The following is a 23645-nucleotide window of genomic DNA, read 5'->3' as shown; positions in this document are numbered from 1 at the left end:
ATAAAATGTCTCATGGCCCACCTCAGTGTAGTCACTCATAATCTATCCATAAGTAATGAAGCCTTTTTTGCTTACGAAATGTTTTCAGAACAGATTACTAAGGTGATTAAACTACAGTTTGGTCCTATTTATGACAAAATATGAAGCATGTTTTATTTTTTAGTGCTTTATAACCTGGTCTTCTCATGGGATGGAAGTTGTCTTACAGTTGTTTTAAAGTCTTGATGGTGAAGTTGTAGTCTGTGAGTATCCTGTGTTGTTATAATGCAAACTATTTACTAGCAATAATTAATTTGTTTCTTTTCCTTTCCCAGCATCTTTGAGGATGAATGCATGAAACTACGACAGCTGAAACTGGAGAATCAGGTAAATGATAGTGCTGAAGCTGGTAAAAATAAGGATAGGAAAACAAACACTATCCATCTTATTGTGCAAAAGGGGAAGGTAAAAGTGTTTGTGTTTCCTCTTTTTCTCCCTTCCCCTCCCTCTCCTCCCACTTTTCCTCGTGATGGCTTTGCTTCTTTTTATCACCTGCTTTGTGGTGTGTTGCCCAGAACTATATAAGGTGTACGGCAACAGTGAATCCAGCCCACATTCTTCAACTTCTGTTCTGATACACAATGTTGCAATGTCAGGAAGACTTGAGAAATGGGGGTGACGTGCTAAAAATCCTTGATCTAAAGAGTACAAACAAGAACTAATTGCTAACATTTTCTTTAAAGATTTTTATGGCTTTTGTTACTTTAAGTCAACCTTGCTATGGCTTGTAGGCTTGATTTCTTTGATACATTTATTTTTCATACATCCTACTCATTTATTTGGGATTGAGTCACCACAATCCATGAATGAATCAAAAAAGAGGAATTATCCATTTCAAGCATCAAAGGAAAAGAGAAAGTTCCCCTGAGCTATAAAAAGATCTGCCTAACATTGCTGTTGAGGAAGATTTCCAGCACCTTTTGAGTTTGTTTTGCTTCCTACAAAGAAAGCATTTACAGACAAGCATTTGTCAAATATTAGGTTACAGCTTTCGGGTTAAAGTGCTGTTTGCTGGATGCTTACATCACTATATTCTTCAAAGCAATCAAGTATCCATCCTTTATACTCTTCCTCTGTGAAATGTTGATGCTTATGAGTAGATCAGAAGGTGTGAGATTTTTGTGATTCTGTAGCTGGCTGCTTCATGTGGACCACAAATCGCTCTCTTGCATTAAACTAATCTGTGTTCAAATTAAAGTACTAAATTTTTTTTAGAAACATAACAGTCTTGAGGGAACTGTTGGAGGGGATAATAACCCTCTTTACCAAAACTTGCTCATTATTTCTAATATGAGTTTGCTTAGCTTTGACTTGAGACGGTGGATCATTACCAACTTTATCTGTGTGCATATAGGTGCTTACCTAAAACACTTCAGAGTAAAGGAATAAAATTTTTACTTCAAGTAAAAAGTAAAAGAGCATTTAGTACCAAATGCCAGCCAGTAAGAAATTCCAAAACTAAGGATGGTCTGACTGCTTGGTGATGAACCTCAGTGTCTGTGTCAGGACTGTTGTCTTGGGTCTTAAACTGGTAGTAATCACTGGTTCCTACTGGTGGGCACTGTGATCAATGTATGCCTAGTTTCAGAACTTGCCATGGGGATGCATTGCTGTTCCACCAAAACAAAGCTTCTGGGCTGGGTGGGGTTTCCTCAGAACAGCTGTCAGTTGAGTCATGAAGAGGTGAGTTTAAAGAATTCATACTCTTCTGCAATTTTGTTTCAGGCTTTCTTGTATTTGGTCAAGATTGCAATTATCTGCAAAACCAACAGTTAGAAAATTTCACTAAAATATATTTTAACACCAACCCCCACTACCCCCTTGCAAATTAGGTTTCTTGAGAAATGCTAAGTCTATAATTTAGCATTGTATATTTAGGTTTTAATATTAACTTTGAAAGTTTGCTTTTAACTTTTACATGAATAGTACCATGCCTTCTGAAGAAATAGAGGTCAATAGGACATCGCTATCGGACATGATGGACTCAAAGCTGGTTGGAATTGATACCCTGCTTGATTAATTTTCCTAACCATTTATAGGAGTTGGGATCAAAAATGCAAAATATTGAAATCAAGCAGGATCATATTTAGAACCTTTGTCCATACAGAGAATCTGGAATAAGCATTTGTCACGGCAAAGACATATGCCTGTTATCCATCTTTATGATGGGTTTGGAAAGCCTGTAATTACAGTAAAATATTATTTATAGTAATTCATGATGTCACGTTCTATCTGTGAGCCAGCTCTGCCTGTCAGGGTGCTTTTATCTAGACTGCTGCCTTTTCCAAAAAGGAAAAAAAGCTAAGATAACTACACTACAAAAAGCTAAGATAACACACAGTAAAAATAGAGATTAATAAACGTGGGAGTGATATAAGGAGAGGAATAAGATGAGTAAGTAACAGCACAATAAGGAAAGAAAGAAAAATCTATAGTGCCACACAAAAACCGCTATTTGATGCAATGTCATATTTATTCTGCAGCATTTCTAAAAGGTACTTGCCACTCTGATGTGTTTGAAATAGCAAGAACAACAATACACATCTTAAACCTTCTTATAATATTAAGATTGGGATGAAATATCTCTGTTCTTCCTGACAAACATATTACTTGTCTTCCATATAGAGAATATTTACAGATCTGACCCTTACAAGACAGCTGGTGCACCCATTGTGCAAAACTAGACAATGAGAAGAAACACTGTTTTTGGCAAGTGGTGCAAATGAGATCTGCAGAGTGGTGCATCAGGATTACTACCTGGGAACATGTTTCTGTTAAATATAGAAAATAATATTGAACCCTCAATCTACAGAAAGAGGGATCACAAATTTAGATTAAGATGCTGAAGGGGTATCTGAAGCATGATGCTGAAGGGGTATCTCTGAATGCACCTGGTGCAGTAACTCTTGAGATGAAGTTTCATTAATGCCATCATCACTAGCATTGTCACTGCTGCCTTAGCATGAACTAAGGAGGAGCTGAAAGAGTGGAGAGGATGTTTCAGAGCTAGGATACATCCCGCATGGCTTCCTAAGGTAGGAGCCTGCCAAATAATAAGTAGCATGGTGTTACACCTTCAGGGGTGGAGTGGTTAGAACCTTCCTGTGTACCATCTTCCTGTTCATCACAGTTGCAGAAAAAATACTAAGCTTGTTGTCTTATTGGTCTGCTATGATCTATTCATCTGATACATCTGACTTCTTAGCTTGTTAGAAGCTCATTAAAGCTGGAGTTAGTGATTTGTGATCCTTTAATCATCCTGTATTCTCATGTTATGCTTTTCTGTGTGTCCTGGGTTCAGCTGGGATAGGGTTAATTTTCACTGAAGGTGGGAGGTGGGCATAGCCAAGGGGATATTGGATACCATGCTGATGTCATGCCCAGGATATAGGGGGAAGCTGGGGAAGGAGGGGGAACTGGGGGATGGGGAGTTGGGCTGCATTTCAGCATTGAGCTGTTTTCCATTGTGTATTCTTTCTAATACTGTTTGTTGTTGTTATCTTCTCATTTTCTGGTGTTGTAGTATTAAAATCTGTTGTTACCTCAACTCACAATGTTCCACCTTTTAGTTTTTTTTATTCTTTCCCCCATCTCACCGGGAGGGGGAAGGCAGGAAGGGAGCAACTACATGGCACTTGGCACAGGGTTTCTGCTCAGTCCTTACCCATGACGCTGTGGTGTAAAGAAAATGTTTCTGAAAGTATTTAATACATGGAGTTCACAAAATCCTGAACAAATTGTGATAATCTTTATCTCTAATTTATTTAATGGGTTATGTGTTCTGGTGTCCTGTTCATGAAGTGTCTAATTTTTTTTGTTTTAATATTATATGAGTTTTTACTGTAACACAAAGCTGGAGGAAAACCCTAGTTAGTAAACAAAATTAAAGAAAATACAGTTTGTTTTTTTACTACTTCATGTTAGTGGAGTAAGTCTGAGAATACATAGTGCTGAACGTAAGGCTGCTCTGCCACCTTATGTAGAGAAAATCAACTGCTTCTACCTGTCATGTCAGTGGGCTTGTAGATTTTTTTCTGTCTCAATAAACAAAGTAGTGGAGAGAAGCCCTTTTAAAACAAATTAAATTGCTGTCAAGTTTTGTCACTTCGATTATCCTGAAGTTCTTGCAGGAAGGTCAGTCACATCTACCAGCAGTTAAGTATATGTTTCAATATAAACCAGTATGATCCTGTTGGATTGGTGAGTAGCTGTGTACTTTCTTACTGCCTTTAGGATGTGTCTGTTTTATTTTTTTCTTGTCTGTCTATTTGTCAGGTAGGGAAGCCTTGGCAACATTTGTTCTCAAATCCTTATTCTGAGTATAATGTTTTGATTCATATGTTCCCTCTCTCCTTTTATTTAAACTATTAGAGATTTATAAACTGTCACAAAATTGTTTACTTTCCCTCAGTATTATTTTTAAAAACAAACAAAAACCACAAACCAATGTAAATTCTTCTGGAGGGTCTGACTACCTTTCTAGAAAACAAATTTTACCTCTGGTTAGAATTTTCTAAGAATTTGACTTCCACTGCTCATTTGTCTTTTCTTGCTCTAGACCAATGTCATAATCTCTTTGGAATTCTATGTACTTTTTGCCCTGCAGGACAATCCTTGCAAATAATTCTGCAGTAACAAACACTACCTGTGTTGCAGTCCAATCTTCAAAGTGTAATTATGAATTTAAATAAAAAAGGTAATTTTGGTTTGGTTTTTTGTTGTTGTTGTGTTTTGGGTTGGGTTTTTTTTGTTGTTTGGTTGGTGGTTTTTTTAGATAAGTGCTTGAAAAGAGAAAAGAAAGCAGAAAGAATAAAGGAACAAGATCTGAGTTGTGTTGGAATTCCTCGGGGAGAGGTTACCTGAGAAACTAACCTCACCTGAGATAAAAACGCCTAATAGGAGAGAAAAGACGCAACAAGAGAGAGAAAATGCCTAACAAGAGAGGAAATGGTTGCAGACCTCTATGTCTCAAGTGGATTGAATTCTTGATACTGTTTATCTGATGGATCCTTAGAGACTGAAAAGAATTTGATGAAGAAAGGGTTTCTATCATCAAGAACAACTTTCAGGGGGTGCTCGGGTACCTAATAAGCAGGCATGATGAACTGCATCTATGGCAAGGGGCTTGCACATCATTTGTATAGTGGGGCATTACAGAATATTAGAATAGGATTTTTCCTTCTTCCTGCATCGCCTTTACTTTTAAGGATTAAGCATGGCTGTCTTTAAAATGGTGCAATGTACTCATTTACTTTGATTTAAGTCTATAAGTTATTTCTATTCTCATTTAGTAGGAAATCATAAACATCAAGTGTATATGTATCTTGGAAAAGTAACATTTTATTTTTTAACAGTTGGATTTACAATTCTTTCCTTTCAGTCCTCAATTACATGGAAAAATTTTGCAAGGTAGATTAATTTTCCTTTTACTGGATCAGTCCTATTGTAATGACTGTAATTTTGAAATTTTTTTTTGCCCTCTCCAAGTCTTACCTTTCAACATTGGTTTCTAGGAACTATTTATTTTGAGTTCTTCCTAAAAGATGATAGCTTTTGAAACAAAAGCCTTTTCCTTTGCAAGTCCTGGCTTGCTTTTGCTGCATTGTGACAGCATTTGTAACTGCAGAGGCAGAGTGAGCCCTAAGGATTTTTAGAAATGTTATGCTAGTACAGTAATAGACTTTATTGCCTTATAATGCATAGAGCAAGGGCTCTCATCTTTACTGTGGCATTTTCAGATAGTCTTGGAGATAGTTCTTTTGATACAATGTTAGCTTAATTGTACAAAACAGGGAGCAAAAATTATACAGTCCCTGTGTGCATAAGAGTTGTCCTAAATGATGGAATGTTTAGTCCAATCATAACTGCAGTTGAAAGAGCAGAGAGTCTTTGTGAGCTGTTTTGTATATTCTGTCTGCTTAAGTAAGTAGGATGCATGGAGTAATAAAATTGCATGAACATGCTGTATATTATAACATTTACTTTCTGAAATGTCTCATATTGGATTATAAATGACTGCTGAATTTCTCTATTTATATTAAGGATTGCTGCAGTTTAGACTGGATGAAGGAACTAAAATTATCTGCTGACGATCTCATGAGAGATCAGAAAATAAGCAGGTGTGCACGTCACGCATCAATCACTGATAGAGAATCATAGGCCATGTCTCACTCCAAAGGCACAGTGATAGCTGTGTCTAGGAATTTTGTAAGAGATTACAAAAGTATTTCAGGTTTATTGGAGGTCCTGATCAGTGACATGCCATTGCCAATGGCTGAGGTATGGTTTCTGCCTCTCTGGATGTGGTTACTCGTCCTTATTTCGTGTTTTTTCTTTATTTCACAGAGAGCTCTTCTAGAGAAGAAGCAGCGGAAGAAACGTCTTGATCCCTTGATGGTACAGCCAAATCCTGAGGCAAAGCTGCATAGGTCAAAGCCCAAAGGGTGTGAGGAGCAGACTCCTTTAGTAGAAACTCCTACCTCTTTCCACAATGATGTTATGTTACATGGTAAGTAATCAACCTGTTTGCGACAGTGTTCCCCAAAATACCAGTGCCTGTGTTTTAGGCCACAGAGGGACACCTACATTGCTACAACAGTGGCCAAGTGATGAACAAGATTGATTACGCACCTTTCATGTACAAAAGTAGAATTATACTGAACTGTAAAAACAAACACCTTACCTTGAATTTTGTGACAGCTGAGAATCTTCATGTGTCTTTGAGTAATCTCTCCCTTGTGTTAGGCTAAGAACTGTAGAAATGGGTTAGGAACTTCTATAAAAGTAGGGAGATACAAATCCAGAGTAAGCGCCTTCTGAAGCTGTAGGATAAAGAATAGGAAATAGTCCAGTAGTGACTACCTGTACTTTTATTCATGGTATCATGGTATACTCCCATCTCAAGATTGCATATGACTGAATGATAAAGTGGACAAGAGCAAAACAAAGGTCTTATGAATACTGAATTAGGTTCTTGCTGGTTTTTACCTCATCTGTGATTTTCTATGGGCTTCAGGGAGACAACTGAAACATGACAAACAAGCTATAGTTGTCCAGAAAGTCACAAGCACAAAGTGATGTCAGAGCCAAAGGCTCAGTGGACTCAAAACGTTACAGTAAAATAGTGACCATTCTGTTAGGATTGAAAAGAAATACAGTAGTGAGAGTCTTAGGACTTACATGTCACAGGGAGGAAAAAAGAGCAGCAATTAAATGCCTATATTCCAGTGGAAGTGTCAGGACGTAGTTTATGAGAGCCAGGATCCCATCAACCAGGGATCCAATCAAGAAAGTAAAGGGAAACGTCCTAAGGCTTTGAGATGCATGCCATTGCAGGATAATACCACTATTATACTAATAGGGAATTGATGTGTAGGGTAGAACTTTAAAAACCCAAGCAAACCAGTGTTACCTCATTTGAAGGTCACATTTGGAACTATGTTATGTCCTATCTTTTGAATGTTTTTCTTGTTCTCCAGATGTCTTTCAGGATCATAGGATGGGGAGGAGAGTGGTGACGTGGATGGTAGCGTTTATGTGTTTAAAATCAGGTGGGAGGAATCCTTTGCTAAAAGACACTTTTATAGTCAGAAGCAGAGTGAGAGAAAAGATTGATATAACTTCTAAGTTAGGACACTTCAGTAGTACTGAAACTACAAGAAAGAAAAATAAAAACTAACTGCTTCTTCACTAGCTTCTATGGTTCTGAAGCTTCTTCAGTACACACGAATCCTGTTAAGATGCGATAACGGCAGTAAACATGTCAGAAATCTGATGACTAGATAAAGCACTAAAGTTTTAAGAAGAAAACAGTGGGAAACAAGAAGTCCAAAGCTGGAACTACACTTACATATTGTGTGCTACGCAAACATGTATTAAGTATTGTGCCAGATGCTGACATCAAGAAGTTTCCACCAATTACGAAGTGCAGTGCACAGCTGTGTTGCATGTTTAAACAAGGAAATTTCATTTCTGCCAAAAAGATAGAGGGCATCCATTTACAGTTTTTTCTGCTAGTGGTTGTAGATATTTTTATCAAATTGATTTGTGATATTCACTGTAGAGCATTCACTTATTGGCACAGGACCAAACAAGGAACCTGAAGGAAAAGAAAATAGAATAGTTGTCCATAACTAAATTGAAGGATATAAATGTGCATGACAAATACAACTCATTTGAATTGCTTAAGCCCTTGTAAAAAAGCAGATACAATAACTATATTTATAAATTGAGAAACTGATGCCTGATATGTTTGAAGTAATAGATGGTCTGTACCAGAGTCAGGCCTGACTCCTCCCAAGTCTTCTGAAGAAGAATATGTCAGTACTTTAAAGGGATGCTTGAGCAAGGGAAGATGAAAAGAAGAACCATCCTGGGATGTGTCTTTAGCCATAAAAAATAGACGTTAGCATTCTGTTTCATTTTGACCTGCAGGCATTGATGGACCAGCTGCTTTCCTGAAATCTGAAGTGCAAGATTTGGGGACCAAGCTCCAAACTCTCTGTGCTGAATCTTCCAAAACAGAAGGCAGTGTCGATCAGGAAAATGATAGAGAGGCTCTAACAAGCATAGCAGGCAAGCCAGATCTGCAAGAAATCTTACAGAAACGAGGTAAGAGCTAACAATGGGCAGGGCTCTTCTACTTATAATTTTTTTCAGTAGCTTTATAAAACCAAAAAAATATGAGGAATCATGAAACAAATATCTGCAGGATATTGCTTTTAATGCGGAGCTAGTAGATTCTACAGCACGTAGAAATGCAGAACTGCAGGTCCTTCTTTTGATATTGATTGGAACATACGAGTTACATTTTAAAGGTTTATCAATATGCTGTATGATTTCTGACCTTTCCAAGGAAGTTGGTGGCAAAATACTGTACTTCACATTTTGCTGAAGTTTGTGGTATTTTTATTCCAGATATAATATATCTGGATATGATGCTTGAATATTTTCACAACAGCAGAACCCTCTATAGCCAGTAAATACCATAATTTAACTGTTTAGGGGACTAACAGGAAAGGTGTTCTTCCTGAGTCAGAGGCTGTCACAATCAACAGTTTTAGAGTTTTATATTCAATAGTTATATCCCATTGAGTAGTTTCCCAGTGGAGTGTCCATCTCTGTCTGCCACGTATCTTACGTTACTGCCAGTACTACAGGAAACCTTTTTTGTTGCATGCAGCCTAAGCACTTTGCAGAAAAATAATGGCTAGTGTTTAATATGGTACACAGCTTGTTTTTATTTTGCAGAGCCTGTCTCCCGAAATGTTTCCAGTACACTTTATGTCTTAAGGTACTACCATATGTAGAAATACTTCCATTCAGTTGTCAGATGCAACAGCTTCTTGCCTATGGATAGCAACATTGGAAAAGAGTTAGTAAAGGAAACAGTAGAGAATATCCAGGAACTTCAGGGGAAATTAGTGGGGCTAGAATATTAACAGTGAATTTTGAAGTTGGCCCAAGTACTAGGGTTAATGCCTTTCCTCTTTCCAAATGTGCTTTGGGAAGTTTACTGACAGGCTATTAAGACTACATTTTTCTGTTTCATCTCAGACATAGAAATTCCAGCAGTGCTTCTTCTATGCAGTGACATGTTGAACACTGTTAGAATATTGTCTGTCAGAAAATAATTCAGCTTAGCAGGCTGAGTGTGTTCATTCTCTATAGTGCTTTATGTGCTTTTCCATTCTACAGCCAAATTAAATAAGGGAATCACAGAACAAAATTATGCATTTCCAAGTGGAAGGAAACACTAAACAGGGATGTGTATAGAAGCTTTTTATAAGTGTCTTTATTGAGAGTTATTTTAGTTATATAGCAATAGTTATCTCTACATAACTGTGATTAGGTTAAGATTAAATAAATAAGTCCTGGAATTACTCAGTCTGCACTTCCGTTTTAAAAATAAAATCATTAGTAGTATTCATGAGACCTGAATTCTTGCTACTGATGTAAGAATAGGAGGGGCTCTTACTGAAAAATTATCGTACTCCATTTCAGTGTGTATAATACTAAGGGGATGTAAACTGTACACAGTCCAATTTACAGGATAGGTGTTAGCATATTTATCTGGATTTCCTTTTTTTGTTCTTAAGACATGGAGGGTTTTTTTGCATTAAAATAGGCAAACTTAATTTAATGACAGCACATACTAAGCAATATGTTACATCATGTAATATCATGTAAAATATGTATTAATAAAAGCCTGACAGATGCTTCATCATTTGCACAGTGACAGCTGCAAAATGTCACTAGGGGTTTGTATTACAAGGCTTGGGAAGCAATATAGCACATGAAGAAAATCAGCAGTTGAGACAACAGAAATGAATTAGAAGAGCGAGAGCAGAATAGCCAGGCAAGAGTAATACATGAATTCGTGATGCCATGAACTCATGACACCTTCTTTCAGAGGTTACCTGCTTGATCCTGTATTCTGACAGGAATTTCAGGCAGTTTGAATTTTGATGAGGAGGACACAGAAGAGGAAGAAACTAGTAAGAGACCAGCATCTCATTCACCATATCCTGAATCTGAGAGGCCTAGTTCTGCAACCCATGAAAAATCTTTTGCAGTAAGTGTCTTGAAATCCATTTCTGATAAGGGCTGGGCACATGCTTGATTTTAGTACTAACCCCTTGAGCACTGGGTTAAAATATAGTAGTTGCAACTACAGTAGCTAGCATATTAAACCCTGAAGGCAGATAGAGGTCATGATTGTCAGGTTATCTGACTGAAGGGCCATTGAGTTAAACACAAAAACCTAGTAATGATCAAAGGAATGATGTTGGGCGGAGGAAACCAAGTAGCCTGGAAGATGGGAAGATGTGAAGATAAATGAATCAGCTACTCCTATGACTGTCAAAGGAGACAGATTAGGCCATTGTCTCTGGTGTAAAATTCACCAAGATGACTCAGAGAAACCCTGCAAACTGAAGAGGGATCACTGCCTGAAGGTTTATAGGTTTGTGTGGGATGCAAGAGGGAACAGAATTCTGGGATTGAACAAAACTTTTTATGGGGTGCTTAGGGGAAGGGACTCAAGACAAAAGAAAGGAGTTAAGGTGGATCAGGGAGTAATAAGCATGGGAAAATAGGGAGTAAATGGGATAAAAGGCATGTAAACAGCTGCAAGACAGTATGCTCGTCTGGCCAAGCCCTGTGCCTGATTACTGCAGCACGTCCACCATCTTCTCAAACTCAATTTCTAACTATTTAATCTGTGACTGTGTTCTCTTGTGTGTGTGTTTGTGTGTGAGAGAGATGCATATGTGTGTATATATATATATGCTGACAAACTATATGCTGGACTAGCTGATGAGTTGGAAGAGAACAGCACCAGGAAGACCCGGGGTCTGAGCTAGCGGCCAGATAAAGGACATAGGGTTTGGGCATGGATGCTGGACAGTCTTGAAAGTCCATGCTACTATTCAAAAGACCCATGTAAGTATATTTGTGAGGTGACTGTGTGTATGTTGTGCTACCCTAGTGGGTGAGTAGTACAAGAGGTCTAGGTGCTAGCTGCTTGGGAGACTGGGCTATGGGTGCCAACTGCTTGAGACACTGGGTAGGAGGGAGATGGAGGCGGGAAGGAGTGAGAGCTACTAGTGGATCTCAAGTCTGTGTGTGTGTCTCTGTGTATTCACTCAGACTTCCTACTGGCTGTACCTGGGAACAGGGATAAACCAGCAACCTCATCTCCAAGGCCCAGTAAGGGAGGAATCTCATAACCTGTACAGGATTTCTATTAGAATTCCCGTTCCTTTGGTGACCATAACTTGCATCCTGACTGTACACATTGTTCTAAGGTTCTTCCAGCATTTAGTTGAGATGGTTCCACCATCAGTTTACTCAGTTTCTGCTACTGTTCAGAACCAGCATAATCTCAGTGCTCATTTCAGTCACAAAAACCCCAGCCTGTCTTACTGCAGCATCCATCAGTCCAGCTTATCCTGCTGCCTTATTTCCCACAGAGTGATTGAAGTTCTGAAAGCAGAGAGGCTCTTTGCTTAGAATATTTACAATGTCTCATCCTATTTTCCCCTTCCTAGCAATTCATTCATCTCTGGTTAATGGGTACTTTTTCTCTCCTCCCCTTGGAGGGTGAGTGTTTCCTCAGAGTAAAAGTCTTCATCCACTTTCTTCAGAGAAACACAGGTGGTCCCTTGTTTAACTTCCTTTCCCCAAGTATCTCCTTGAGACATGAGATCTTCTGTTTCAACAGACCTTTTTTTCTTGGGGAATACCAGAGCCTCTGATCTGATATTAATTTCCTAATATGATGGTTCTTACCACAGGAAACAGCTGCTTCCTGTAGTCCGTCCCCACAGGCAGACGCACTGCTGGGAGAAGTAGAAAACTTGGAGGATTTTGCATTACGCCCTGCACCCCATGGTATTACAGTCAAGTGCCGAATCACTAGAGATAAGAAAGGAATGGACCGGGGCCTCTTCCCTACTTATTATATGCATCTGGAAAGGGATGACAACAGAAAGGTATTGGAAGCACCACACAGTATTTTGTCTATTGTACTCCTACCATAGAATATTTGTGGTGTAAGGGACAGCTTCTGGTAAGAAACCAGAATCTGAGGAGAGCCAGCATGCAGATGAGGACAGCTTATATTTGGCCAAGGCACTAAAGAAGGAATTGGCATGTTTAAAAGCCATAATACAATGAAAGCTGAATTTAAAAAGTATAAAAATGTCAAGGATAAAGAAGAACAGGGACACTGAGCTTCTCCAGAAGAAAAGGAGGGAAGACTAGAAAGGATAATTGCATTAAATCTAAACTGCCGAGGGAGCTGATTGGAGGAATAGGATTTCAAGGCATGCACTTGTGGAAGAGATCAAAATTGTGGAGACAGTAATAACAGCACAGAAAAAAAAAGGGAATGGATGTGGGAAATGGAGAGAGAACAGTTTGGACAGCAATGTCTCTGCATTCTTGCAAAGCTCCAGTCTTGATCAACGTTTTGTGTTTCCAGACATTCCTTCTTGCAGGGAGAAAACGAAAAAAGAGCAAAACATCCAATTACCTCATATCAGTTGACCCAACGGATTTATCCCGGGAAGGGGAAAGTTTCATTGGAAAACTCAGGTGAGAACCACAGATTAAAACTGCAGACAGGAGAGATTGGATTGTCATTTTAGCTGAGTTGGGGCTATGAATAGCAATCTGGTATCAATTCAGAGAGAATGTGCTGCTTAACGTAATCTGTATTCACTGGGGTTGGCAACCTTTCTTCAGTGGTACCATTCACCGTGGCAATTCAGTGAAGGGATTCTGGCTTGATGCTTTGGCAGGGTAGGTTACAGGCTCACTTCACTATGTGCACTTCACAGAAGCTCCTTACTGAGCTGACAATAAGAAGATTCAGATGGCAGGAGACGTGTGTGTTTTCACTGTGCTGTACAAAGACCTTCAGAAGATGACAAAACTTTTCACTGATGCCTCTCTCTTTCTCTGTCTCTCCATAACCTGACATTAGGTCAAACCTCATGGGAACTAAATTTACAGTCTATGACCATGGAGTTAGCCCAGTCAAGGCACAAGGTCTAGTGGAAAAGGCTAATACGAGACAGGAGCTTGCAGCTATTTGTTATGTAAGTAGTGCCTCTCCTCTTTTGCCCCTTCCTTTTTTTGTCACCTGTTTACCGAGGAAACAGGGCTTACAAAATCATGCTGCCTGACAGCCTCCCCTGCTTAGCTTTGGAATGAACTGACCAATTTGAACCAGATACAGCAAAGGGCAGAGCCCTCAAAGATAAGTTCTTACAAGTTTAATAAAAAATAAAAAAAATAAAAAAGAATTAAAAAAAAGAATCAATGCCAGGCAAGGGAGAGAGACCCAAACTAACATCCTGATGACCTTCTTACCTGGCCTGTCATTTGGCATGTGGCTAGTCAGCATATCCTTTACATGGAGACAGCCACAGTATGAACTGCCTCTTGCCCAGCTGGTATTTGGTGGATGCTAAGAAGGAACTAGGAGTACCCTGTGAAATAGAGTTATTTTTCGCAGAACCAAAGACGTTTTCTTCTTCTGGTCTTGTGGATCACTTCAGTTTAGGCTTCAGAGTGAGGAGGCACTTGTGAGGGTTCTCACATCACATTGTTTCATATTCTAGTCCTAAAGTTTAAAGTTTGAGTAAAATTTTAGGTTCTTTACAAAATGATGGCCAGTCAAGTGAAAGGATTTTTACCTCTATCACAGGTACAGCAGCACAGATCTAAAGGCACATTAGCCTACTGGAGCATGATCTTGAATTTTTTGCTGTTGATCTTAATGGCACTTGGGAAAAAAAATTGATGTGGTAATTCCAGTACTGGCCTGTTTACAGAAGTATCACTGGATTTTTTCTTTGTATACAGTTCCCTACATAATTGTACACAGCAAGGTGTTAAATGAGTACAGCAGATAATATAAAGTCAGCTTTTCATATTTCTGAACTTCTATCTACAATAAGTTCATAAAGTTTATATATGAATAAAATCAATACCCTCATTCTCATATGTGCCCCTAGATTTTCTGAAGTGAAATAATAGAGGTTGCAACTCCAAAGGCCTTTGTTCTGTGTCTGCAAAATTCACTAGCATGTTAGGAGAAGCTGTATCACTTCTGTCAATCAATTTACTACTTCTGACTAAAAGATTCTAGCTTTTGAACTGGTCTTTGGGAATTTTAAAGTTTCCCACTGACATCGTTACAAAACACTTGAAACGAACCCTTGGATTTTCATTGACATTATTAAATAGATAATTTGAGAATGTTGAGACTTTTTTCCTTTGCTTTTTATACTCAATCCACTTAGAGCAGTCTCCTGCAGTACTCTGGAAAAATCTGCTTAAAATTGAAGCTTGAACAGATGCCAAATACTTTGCCTTCTGGGACTTTACTTAATGATTTATAAAAGGGCATGATTTGAGAGCAAATTGTAGGTATGCTCTTAAGCACCTAAAGAAGGCATTCTTCAGGAACATTTTAGCTTAAATGGTGATATATGGACAACATAGACTCAGGTCAAAGATATTTACCTTTTATCATACTTAAGGTTTGTTCACTAGCAAGATTTTAGCATGTTTTTGCCTCAGATGTAAAAACTTATGCCTGGAAATTGCACTTGTCTGATTTAGTTATAAGTGTTTCGTTAGGATAACAGATGTGTTCTAAATTAGGTAATACCATGTATGTCTTTTAACGCAGTTCTCAGAATGGGAGAGAAAGCTATTCTTGGTGATTAAACACAGTTGCAGTTAGCTACAACTACAGTTGTAGCTAGCAAATCTTTAAAAAACAATATAAATGTGGATTCAAGTTGAATTTTGCTGACCTGCCTTCTTTGAGATGGAGTATCTCATTTACTGAAAATGTCTTTCCTGGTCTTTCAGGAAACCAATGTGTTAGGATTCAAGGGTCCCAGAAAAATGTCTGTGATCATTCCAGGAATGAATAAGAATCATAAGCGAATTCCAGTCCGTCCACGAAATGTGAGTTACGATGTTTGGTCACGTTTCATACTGGAGGAGGAGGTTGAGACTTTCTTGTAGAGATCTGGGTGTTACTGAGTGTCTCGTTTTTTTAGAGCAAGTTTGTTAATTCTCAGGGTTTTAGCAAGTCATGGAGAGTAAATACAGTGTAGCCTAAAGCTGTTGATTAATTTGTTCTTGCCTTTTACCTAATTTGTAGCCCTCTGAATAGTGTTTGTATTCTTGTCAGCCTAGATATTATTTGCTTAGCTATTGCAATGGCTAGTGTAAGTTGTTGCTGTTGCACCTACAACCGCTCTGCTTGTTTTAAGATTGAAGCTTGAACAGATGCCAAATACTTTGCCTTCTGGGTCTATACGTAATCATTTATAAAAGGGCATGATTTGAGAGAAAATTGTAGGGTGGGAGGACCCTGTTAGGCTGAGAGCTGTATGAACACAGAACAAATTTGCCCTTCCCAGGAGCTTACATTCTTAGCCAGTATATGAATTACAACAGACAGATAATAAAAAGATAAGGTGGTATTCTGGTGTAGTAGCAAGAGAGTAAATACATTTTTGATCAGAATGTTGTGACTCTTTGTAGGAATCACAGAAAATGAGGATTCTTTAAGGAGAAAGTGGGATGAGGAGAAGGATGGAGTTTTGTCGTGACTTTTAGTGAGGATTTCTCATACGTATGGGCGAAGTTATGGCTAAAAGCTTACAGAACTGTATCTGAAGATATATTAAGGTGAATGATCAAAAATCATTCAGTTCCCTTAATGTGGGTTTTATGTTTGGTGTGATACAAGACCTAAAGGCAGAAAGGACAGGTGCCAACTGAAAGACATGGTTAGTGTTTTAAGGTAGAAAATGGTATTTGCAGCCATGTTGTGAGTAGATATGAGTAGAACAAGAGTGTATTTGTTGAGATCAGAGAAAAAAATCATCAAGAATGGAAATTCAGACTCATAAGAGCCTGGAAAAGAGGGTTAATTTTGTGAATGGGCAGGAAAATTGTATCTGGAGTGGTCATTTGTTCATTATCTTTCAACTGGTATTACCATCTCCCCTGTCAGTACCGTAATTATTCCATGGCCTTGCCTTTATTTTTCTCCCCTGTTTTTCGGACTGTTTTGCTAGCAGGCAAGCGTGCTGACAGTGGACAAGGCTGAAACACAAAGCTGTCTGAAAAGCTGACAAAGCTTTCAGGGTACGGGATTCTTTTTCTTGGGAGTTTTAGCATATATTATTTCAGTTTGGATTTTATTTGTTGCAGAACTTTTAAAATGAAATCATATGTCATGTGTTTCACTCACTGTTATTTGCAGCTTCTTGTAATTCATTCTGTTTGTCAAATTTAATGTGCTGTTTTACCTTCTTTTTGTATCTTTTAGTTTTTATTTCTCTGGTATTCATAGTGTGCATCACTTATTAACCTGATAGGACGACGTTTAACCTACTTTAAGGCATATTTACAGCCCACTGCCACCCTCAGACTTTCTACTGAAGCACCCCAGGGCCTGGCAATATGCAGTTAATTGTAGATTATTTTATTTTGTTTCAAAATTTTGAATGTTAGAAATGGAAGCTGGATCCAACAAGATCAGAGAAAGCTCATGAGACTTGGAAAGGATTCCTGACAGCAGGATACTAATCATCTGTGGCCTTTCCTGTACACACACTTCCTTCTCTCTTACTCTTTTTTCTTGTTCGGGTAGAAATATGGTGATAGCTTATTGAGTGGAAATTAATGCTTGGACTGGGAATGCATGAAAGTATCTTCCTGGTACTTGCAGGAAATTTTCAGTGGGACTGAGTTCAAGTGCTGTCATTGTGTTTCATTAAAGAGGGACTGACCTTCAAGTGACAGTGCACACACATGAGAGAGGCAGAGCTCAAAAGCAGAGACATTCCAAATCTGATAAATGTATTTCTTTCTCCTCAACAGGAACATGAGAGTCTGCTGTCCAAATGGCAAAACAAAAATTTAGAGAACCTCATTGAGTTGCACAACAAGGCTCCAGTCTGGAATGATGATACTCAATCTTATGTTTTGAACTTCCATGGGAGAGTCACGCAGGCCTCAGTGAAGAACTTCCAGATTGTCCATGACAATGACGGTAAGAGTCTGGTGGAGAGTGTGTGGGGCTTATATGAACAGGGAGAACCCAATCTATTTCAAGAGGTTTGGGAGGAATAGGACACTCCTGGAGAACGGAGACTGGGTGGAGGAATTCAGCTCAGGATTACTGGGGACTTCTCAGCTGTCAAGAAAATTATATAAGGCTTCCCTTTTTCTGGGGTGGGAGCAGAGACTGCTGCCCGTAGCTGCCGCAAAAGAGGGGGCAAATGCAAGCTCTCTGAAGGGAAAGAAGAGCATTGATACAGCACCTTCAGCCCAGCAAAAGACAGGCTTGAGCTTTGATTCTGAGAAGAAGGGTAATCTCTAAAATAACACAGTCACTCTAGAGAACAGATTTCAAGGCCACTCTTGTGAGAAAGGATGGATACCCGAACTAGATGTATTTGGGACTGCCAGGGAAGTGTGGGGATTTGTTTGTTTGGTTTTTTTCTTTGCTTCACTCTGAAATAGTTTGTCTCTGAATCTTTCTTTTCTCCCCAGCTAACTACATTGTGATGCAGTTTGGTCGTGTAGCAGAAGATGTGTTCACTCTGGACTATAATTATCCTCTCTGTGCTCTTCAGGCCTTTGCTATTGGACTCTCCAGCTTTGATAGTAAATTGGCCTGTGAATGAGAGACAACAGACTTGAAACATGGAACTCACTCCCATCTTGTTGTAGGAGTTCCAGGTGGAGTAATGAAAAGCACAATGGAGATGGAAGGGAACTGGAGGACAGACTTCTGCAGGCTTATTAGAAAGCAAATACCAGGCCGTAGAGCATTATGGTAGTTGAGAGTAGACTGTCTTAGAGACTGTCCCAAGACTGAGCAGTCTCTGTATGCATTGTGGAAGAACAAGGAATATGGGTGATGTTGATTCTACTTTCAGAATCCTTGTAACAGATGCTGCATGACATTGAGCTAAGGAATTTAGCCCACCAATTGGAACCTCTTGAAGCTAGGATCAGAAAAATATTGGGTTAATGTTCATACCTTGGAACTTCCACAGTGCCCCTGGACATGATGCTACTGATCCAATCAGGAACTCTTGAGTTCCTGATCAGATAAATTCAGAAAAAAGGAGGACAGTTACTGGCATGTGTTTGCTTTTGACCGGTGTAATATTTTGCTGTCTGTTGCAACAGTCAGACACGGAAAGACTCAGGCTATGGCTCTGTGCAAGCACAGGCAATGTTCAACAAATACAGAGCTAGAATGAAACATTGGCTCTAATAAAACACTTCTCCTACTCTGTGGGATGATTCTCTGTTAAGACTGGCAGTCCAGTTCCCTTTCATTATTCTAATTGCTCCATATCCCTTGACAGTGTTTTTACCAAATAAAGAACAATCAAATCTCAAACATTCCCTTTTTAGTTGGTGATATTATATCCATTCCTGTTTCTGTTATTCTTAATCATGTGAAAAATGAGACTGAACAGATGATAAAATCTGACTGAATTTGGCAGAAGGTAGTGTTGTAACAATATACAGTACTATCCCTGAAAAGCAGTGTTCTGATTGATTGAATCTAGACTGTAAGCTGATCACAAATATTTTTTAGTTTGTCCATTGTTTGTAAAATGTGCTACATTTTTAGGAATAAGTTAGTGACTTCATTTTTTTTAATGTGAGATTATCTGAAGTCATGACATACTCAAGTAGATTTTATATAAATAATTTTAACCTGCCTATAAGAAGGGGTTACCTCAAAAGATTACAGGTGTTTTCAAAGGCATCAGTAAGTTTAAAAAAAGTAATAAATGTATAATGGGGCTTTGCAATGTATCCTTCTAGTGTTCCATTTTTAATGCTGGATGTGCAGTACAGAGACTGTAGATCACAGCACGGAACACTTCTTGATTCATATGGTCTTGGTTCATTGGAGTGAATTGCTGCACATTGTGACATGTAAGCCTTGTAGGGTACGCATCTGCTGTGTACTAAAGCAGAGAAGTGTTACTATCTTGCCTGTTTCATGGTTGTTATGCATATTCATTATGATCCTGGAAAACTGTCCCTCTATTGGGACAAAAATAGGTGTTATCCAGCTTTGGTTATTGTCATTATCAGTAGACTAACTGTGTTTCAAGCTCCAAAGAGACAGATTTATTGCTTTTTGTGTCTGGAGTCTTTGCAGTGGTAGATACCACTTCTTCTTTCAAAAAAATGAAACTTTGTGAAGACATTTTCTGATATTGCCAGGAAAAAAAAAATATGGTGGTAATCAACTCTGTATTTAACTGTCAGTTACGAATTGATGCTGAGAATTCCAGCTCGCCTATCTTTCAGATGCCCATTCTGCATTAGCTGGTGGGCCATTGTCTTGAGATGATCTCATCAGCAGAGCAGACTGCGAAGAGAACTTGAATCATGGATCTCTTTTGTGCCTTCATGTACTTCCTGCTTGTCACCAGCCTGATGAGACCTGTCAGTGTTTTCTAGTTGTGCTCTTCTGAGTTCTTGGCTGATGTCTCTTCATTCCATCTACCCATCCAGAAAAACTAAGTCAGCTTGTTACCTGTCTGATTATTTTTCTGACTAGGACTGTGTGAAAGAAACTGCCTTATGTTACTTTGGGGTGACCTGAAGGTAGAATGCTAATTTCCAATGCAAGATTATTTTCTCTGGGCTCAGAAGGCCACAGTAGCATCCCTTTATACCCACCCTTTCAGTTAGGCTTGTCAACAGTGGCTCTTCAAGCTATTTGCTGACATCAAATGATCCTTGCAGGGTTAGGGCCTCTGGGTCTTAGTCAAATTATGCAGACTGATGAAGTGATTAAATGCTTTTTTATCAGATGCTGTTTTGCATGAGTTGTATTTATAACTTTTATATCTAAATGAAAATAAACTAATTCATATATTGAAAAAATCCTTAATTCTAAATGAGTTTTTAATAGGATTTTGCTGTAACTTGTGGGTGTTCTTTGTTCTTCCTGTACTAGATACTACCACAGTATCTTCCCGTTGTCTTTTATCTCATCTCTCTTCTTACTTTGTAATTCTCAATTCCTTTCGTTTGTTGTGGTTTTTTTTCATACACTTGGAAGTCCCATTAGTAAGGTTAGTCTCTCTAGTACTTTTTTCCCCATCAGCACGTCCTCCTGTATAGTTCTTGGTTTCCACCTGATTCTCTCTTTAAGCTAGTTCTCTGCCCCATGTTTTTCACGGAGTCCAGTTAGGGCTTTTGAGATGGTTCCTTGTGCATTTTCCTACCATCCATCTGAATGAGTTCTACTGTTGAAATACAATACCATGTATTTCTGAATCAAGAACTGATATAATACAAGGCAACACCAAGTTGAAGTGGTTGTTTTTTCTTGTTTCCACTGGGAGATGTATGAACCTCAGTATGAGGAGATATGGTGGTTCTGATAATCAGAAACTGACACAGCTGTCAATCTGTAGGCCCTATACTTCATGCTGGCTGCTTATCACCTCTTTTTTTTCCACTATTTCCACCTGAACCAAATTAAGTTTAGTTGAGACAGAAAACTGAGCAGGAAATACTACTGAGCATTTGTTCTTAGTACAGTAATATTAGTTGCATACATGCAAATGTAACATCGTTTGAAATCCCAAAGAGATCTTAAAGAAGGAAGCATATTAAACTGTTAAATATGAATCCTAAAGTCAGCTCTAGCAGACTAAAACAGCTCCTAGGCTGCTATAAGCTCCTTGGCTCACAAATACAAAAGACAGTGAATAATTTCTTGCTCTTTTAGGGCTCAGTCACATTCTCATTGAAGTTTTGCTGCTGAATTTGGTAGCAGTAGGACAGGGGGTTTTGTTACTGTTGGCATAATTATTTTATACTTAGTGTGCTCCTCTACTTGCTGATATTAACAGCTCTGTTAATCTCTCAGTTGACATTGAATTAGGTTTCCTGTCCCTGGTGCACGTGGCAAGCAAAGCCTTCCCCGTGATTTACAGGTCAAGAGCTAAGCGTTTGTGTGAAGTCTTGTGAAACTGAAATATGGAGATTCCTTCTTTGACAGTCAGAAATCTCATCTTCTCTGCCACAGTGTCAAACTGTTGTACATAACTGCAGTTTGGAACTACTGCAGCTGAAACCCAGAACTAAGACAGATGCTTAAGGTAACCCAGGGACAAGAGATTTGGCCCAGCATATAGGTATGAAGATGAGTAGAAAAGCAGAGCTGGTCTAAGGGTTTCCTTACTAACAAGGAAAACAGCCACCTAAAACTATGAAGTGGTAAGGAATGAAAGTCCTGCCATGAAAGAAGGCAGAGACCCTGTACTCACTGTTACTCTTGTAGCTCTTGAACTGTACAGTCTATAGAGTTTTTGTCTTCTCATTCCATCCCTTAACATGTTCTATATGGAATTATTGTTTTCCTGCTGGAAGCTGGACGTCACTTCTTAGGTCTCAAAATTAGAGAAAAATCCAAAAGCAAACTAACTTCACCAAAATTCATTAAGGTAAAGAGTATTATAAATGCAACCTACTCTGGTAATTTAACATTTAATTTAGAGAATACATAAGTGGGTGAACGTATTCTAGAGGATGGAATTGGTGGTGATCATTTACTTTGCTTAAATTAAGATTTACAAACAAGGCAAACCATTGCACTGCCTGCCACAAAACAGCTTAAAATTATGAAGAAAACAAAGGATTGTTTTATTTTTTCCAATGCTTAATTGAATTGAGTCCTTTATTTATTAAAGGGAAAGCATTACAATTTTACTGTGAAAAATTATTTTAAAAGCTGCATATAAAAATTATTCACATAGAGTACAGATAGGGTTGGGGAATTAAATCTTGTGTTGTGATGTGACCTTTAACATATATTTGGTTTTCATTAAATTACATGTTTTTAAATATGGCTTAGTAGAAACAGTGAATAAATTAGTCAATTATAGGTCTTTATATAACAAAAAAAGCACTAAATAATTTAATTAAATTTTGTAACTTCATGTTATTTATATTGTATATACTCTCAATTCCTACAGCTCTATCAGAAAACTTTTCTTAAGTAGTCATAAAATAAAATGGTTAAAATGAAGTGGAGTTGGCCTTCCAAATCCCAAGACTAAGTTTTTGAAGATGATGGGTTTTGCCACCTGGCTCCTGAGGCCCTTGGACATGTTTAGGTCCTGTTTTCAGCCTTTTCTCTGCAAGTGAAAGTTATGAACTCTTTTAGCTTTGTATTCTTACCAAAAGATGAGATTTTTCTTAATCAGTTTCTTCAATATACTGAAGTTTAAACAAAACCAACTGTGTCATAACTTTACCACAGGCAGTTGTATGCACACCAGGCATCTGTGACAAAGTCACTTGCTAGAGATATGAAAAAGTTTATGCTGATGGAGCTGCACTGCCCAGAGCTGCTAATAGGATGTAGTTACATTTCCTAAACTTGCTGTTTTACTACTGCTGTTGTTTTGGGGATGTGGCTTTCCAGCACTAGGGCAGCTATCAGTCTTGTATCAACATTTTCTAGTGCAGTGTGTTTTGTGCAGGTAATTTTTTTCCTAATATATACACCTTGGAAAATAAATAATTTTTGATTCTTCAGATGGTTTCTGCAGGTGAAGTGGTTAAAACTCTCTAGTATGCGTGCACTTAAAACAGTGTAATGGGCTTTATACCAATATGCTTCTTTTTTCAAGTCAGCATTATTACTTATTTGCCTGGTATTTTTTGGGTCTGGATCCCTTGTGCTATGTGGCACAAAATGATCCATTCTCCCTCAAAATTTTCTACGTGAGTTTAAGACAAGAGGCAACAGAGGCAGACAAGCAGGGAAATATTAGGAAAAAATGTTGCAATGCTGATTAGTATGATACTCTGCATTTTAGTACAACAGCCTAAGAGAAAAGTTTTCTCTAGGTCTCATGATACACAAAAGAGAATTTGAAGTTGGGGGGGTGTTTTGCAAGTAATTAAATTATTTTAATTTTAATTAAATAGTTGATTAAATTTATTAATTTAAATAATTAAAAAGGGGGTAAAGGTACATGGGGAGAGAAAAGTACTTACAGTTA

General features: G+C 38.3%; 1 protein-coding gene across 1 annotated transcript; it reads left to right on the top strand.

Annotated features, from left to right (window-relative positions):
* Window positions 1-317: 317 nt before the first annotated feature.
* On the top strand, window positions 318-18506 carry TULP3 (tubby like protein 3). Its single transcript, XM_010079396.1, has 10 exons — window positions 318-366; window positions 6385-6547; window positions 8473-8649; window positions 10482-10612; window positions 12336-12533; window positions 13025-13137; window positions 13529-13643; window positions 15430-15528; window positions 17461-17632; window positions 18136-18506. Exons 1-10 carry the CDS (start codon window positions 334-336, stop codon window positions 18267-18269), a joined length of 1335 nt encoding a protein of 444 aa, XP_010077698.1. The 5' UTR covers window positions 318-333; the 3' UTR covers window positions 18270-18506.
* The last annotated feature ends 5139 nt before the right edge of the window (window positions 18507-23645 follow it).

This window comes from Pterocles gutturalis, unplaced genomic scaffold, assembly GCF_000699245.1.
Source record: "Pterocles gutturalis isolate BGI_N339 unplaced genomic scaffold, ASM69924v1 scaffold1344, whole genome shotgun sequence".
Lineage (NCBI taxonomy): Eukaryota > Metazoa > Chordata > Aves > Pterocliformes > Pteroclidae > Pterocles > Pterocles gutturalis.
This window is presented reverse-complemented; position numbering and strand designations above follow the sequence as displayed.

Excerpts from the sequence above, each read along its gene's own strand:
- TULP3 (XM_010079396.1), top strand. The coding sequence starts at position 334 with ATGAAACTACGACAGCTGAAACTGGAGAATCAG. Across the intron at positions 6,548-8,472 it reads CAATGATGTTATGTTACATG|GCATTGATGGACCAGCTGCT; the intron begins GTAAGTAATCAA and ends TTTGACCTGCAG. Across the intron at positions 13,138-13,528 it reads AGTTTCATTGGAAAACTCAG|GTCAAACCTCATGGGAACTA; the intron begins GTGAGAACCACA and ends ACCTGACATTAG.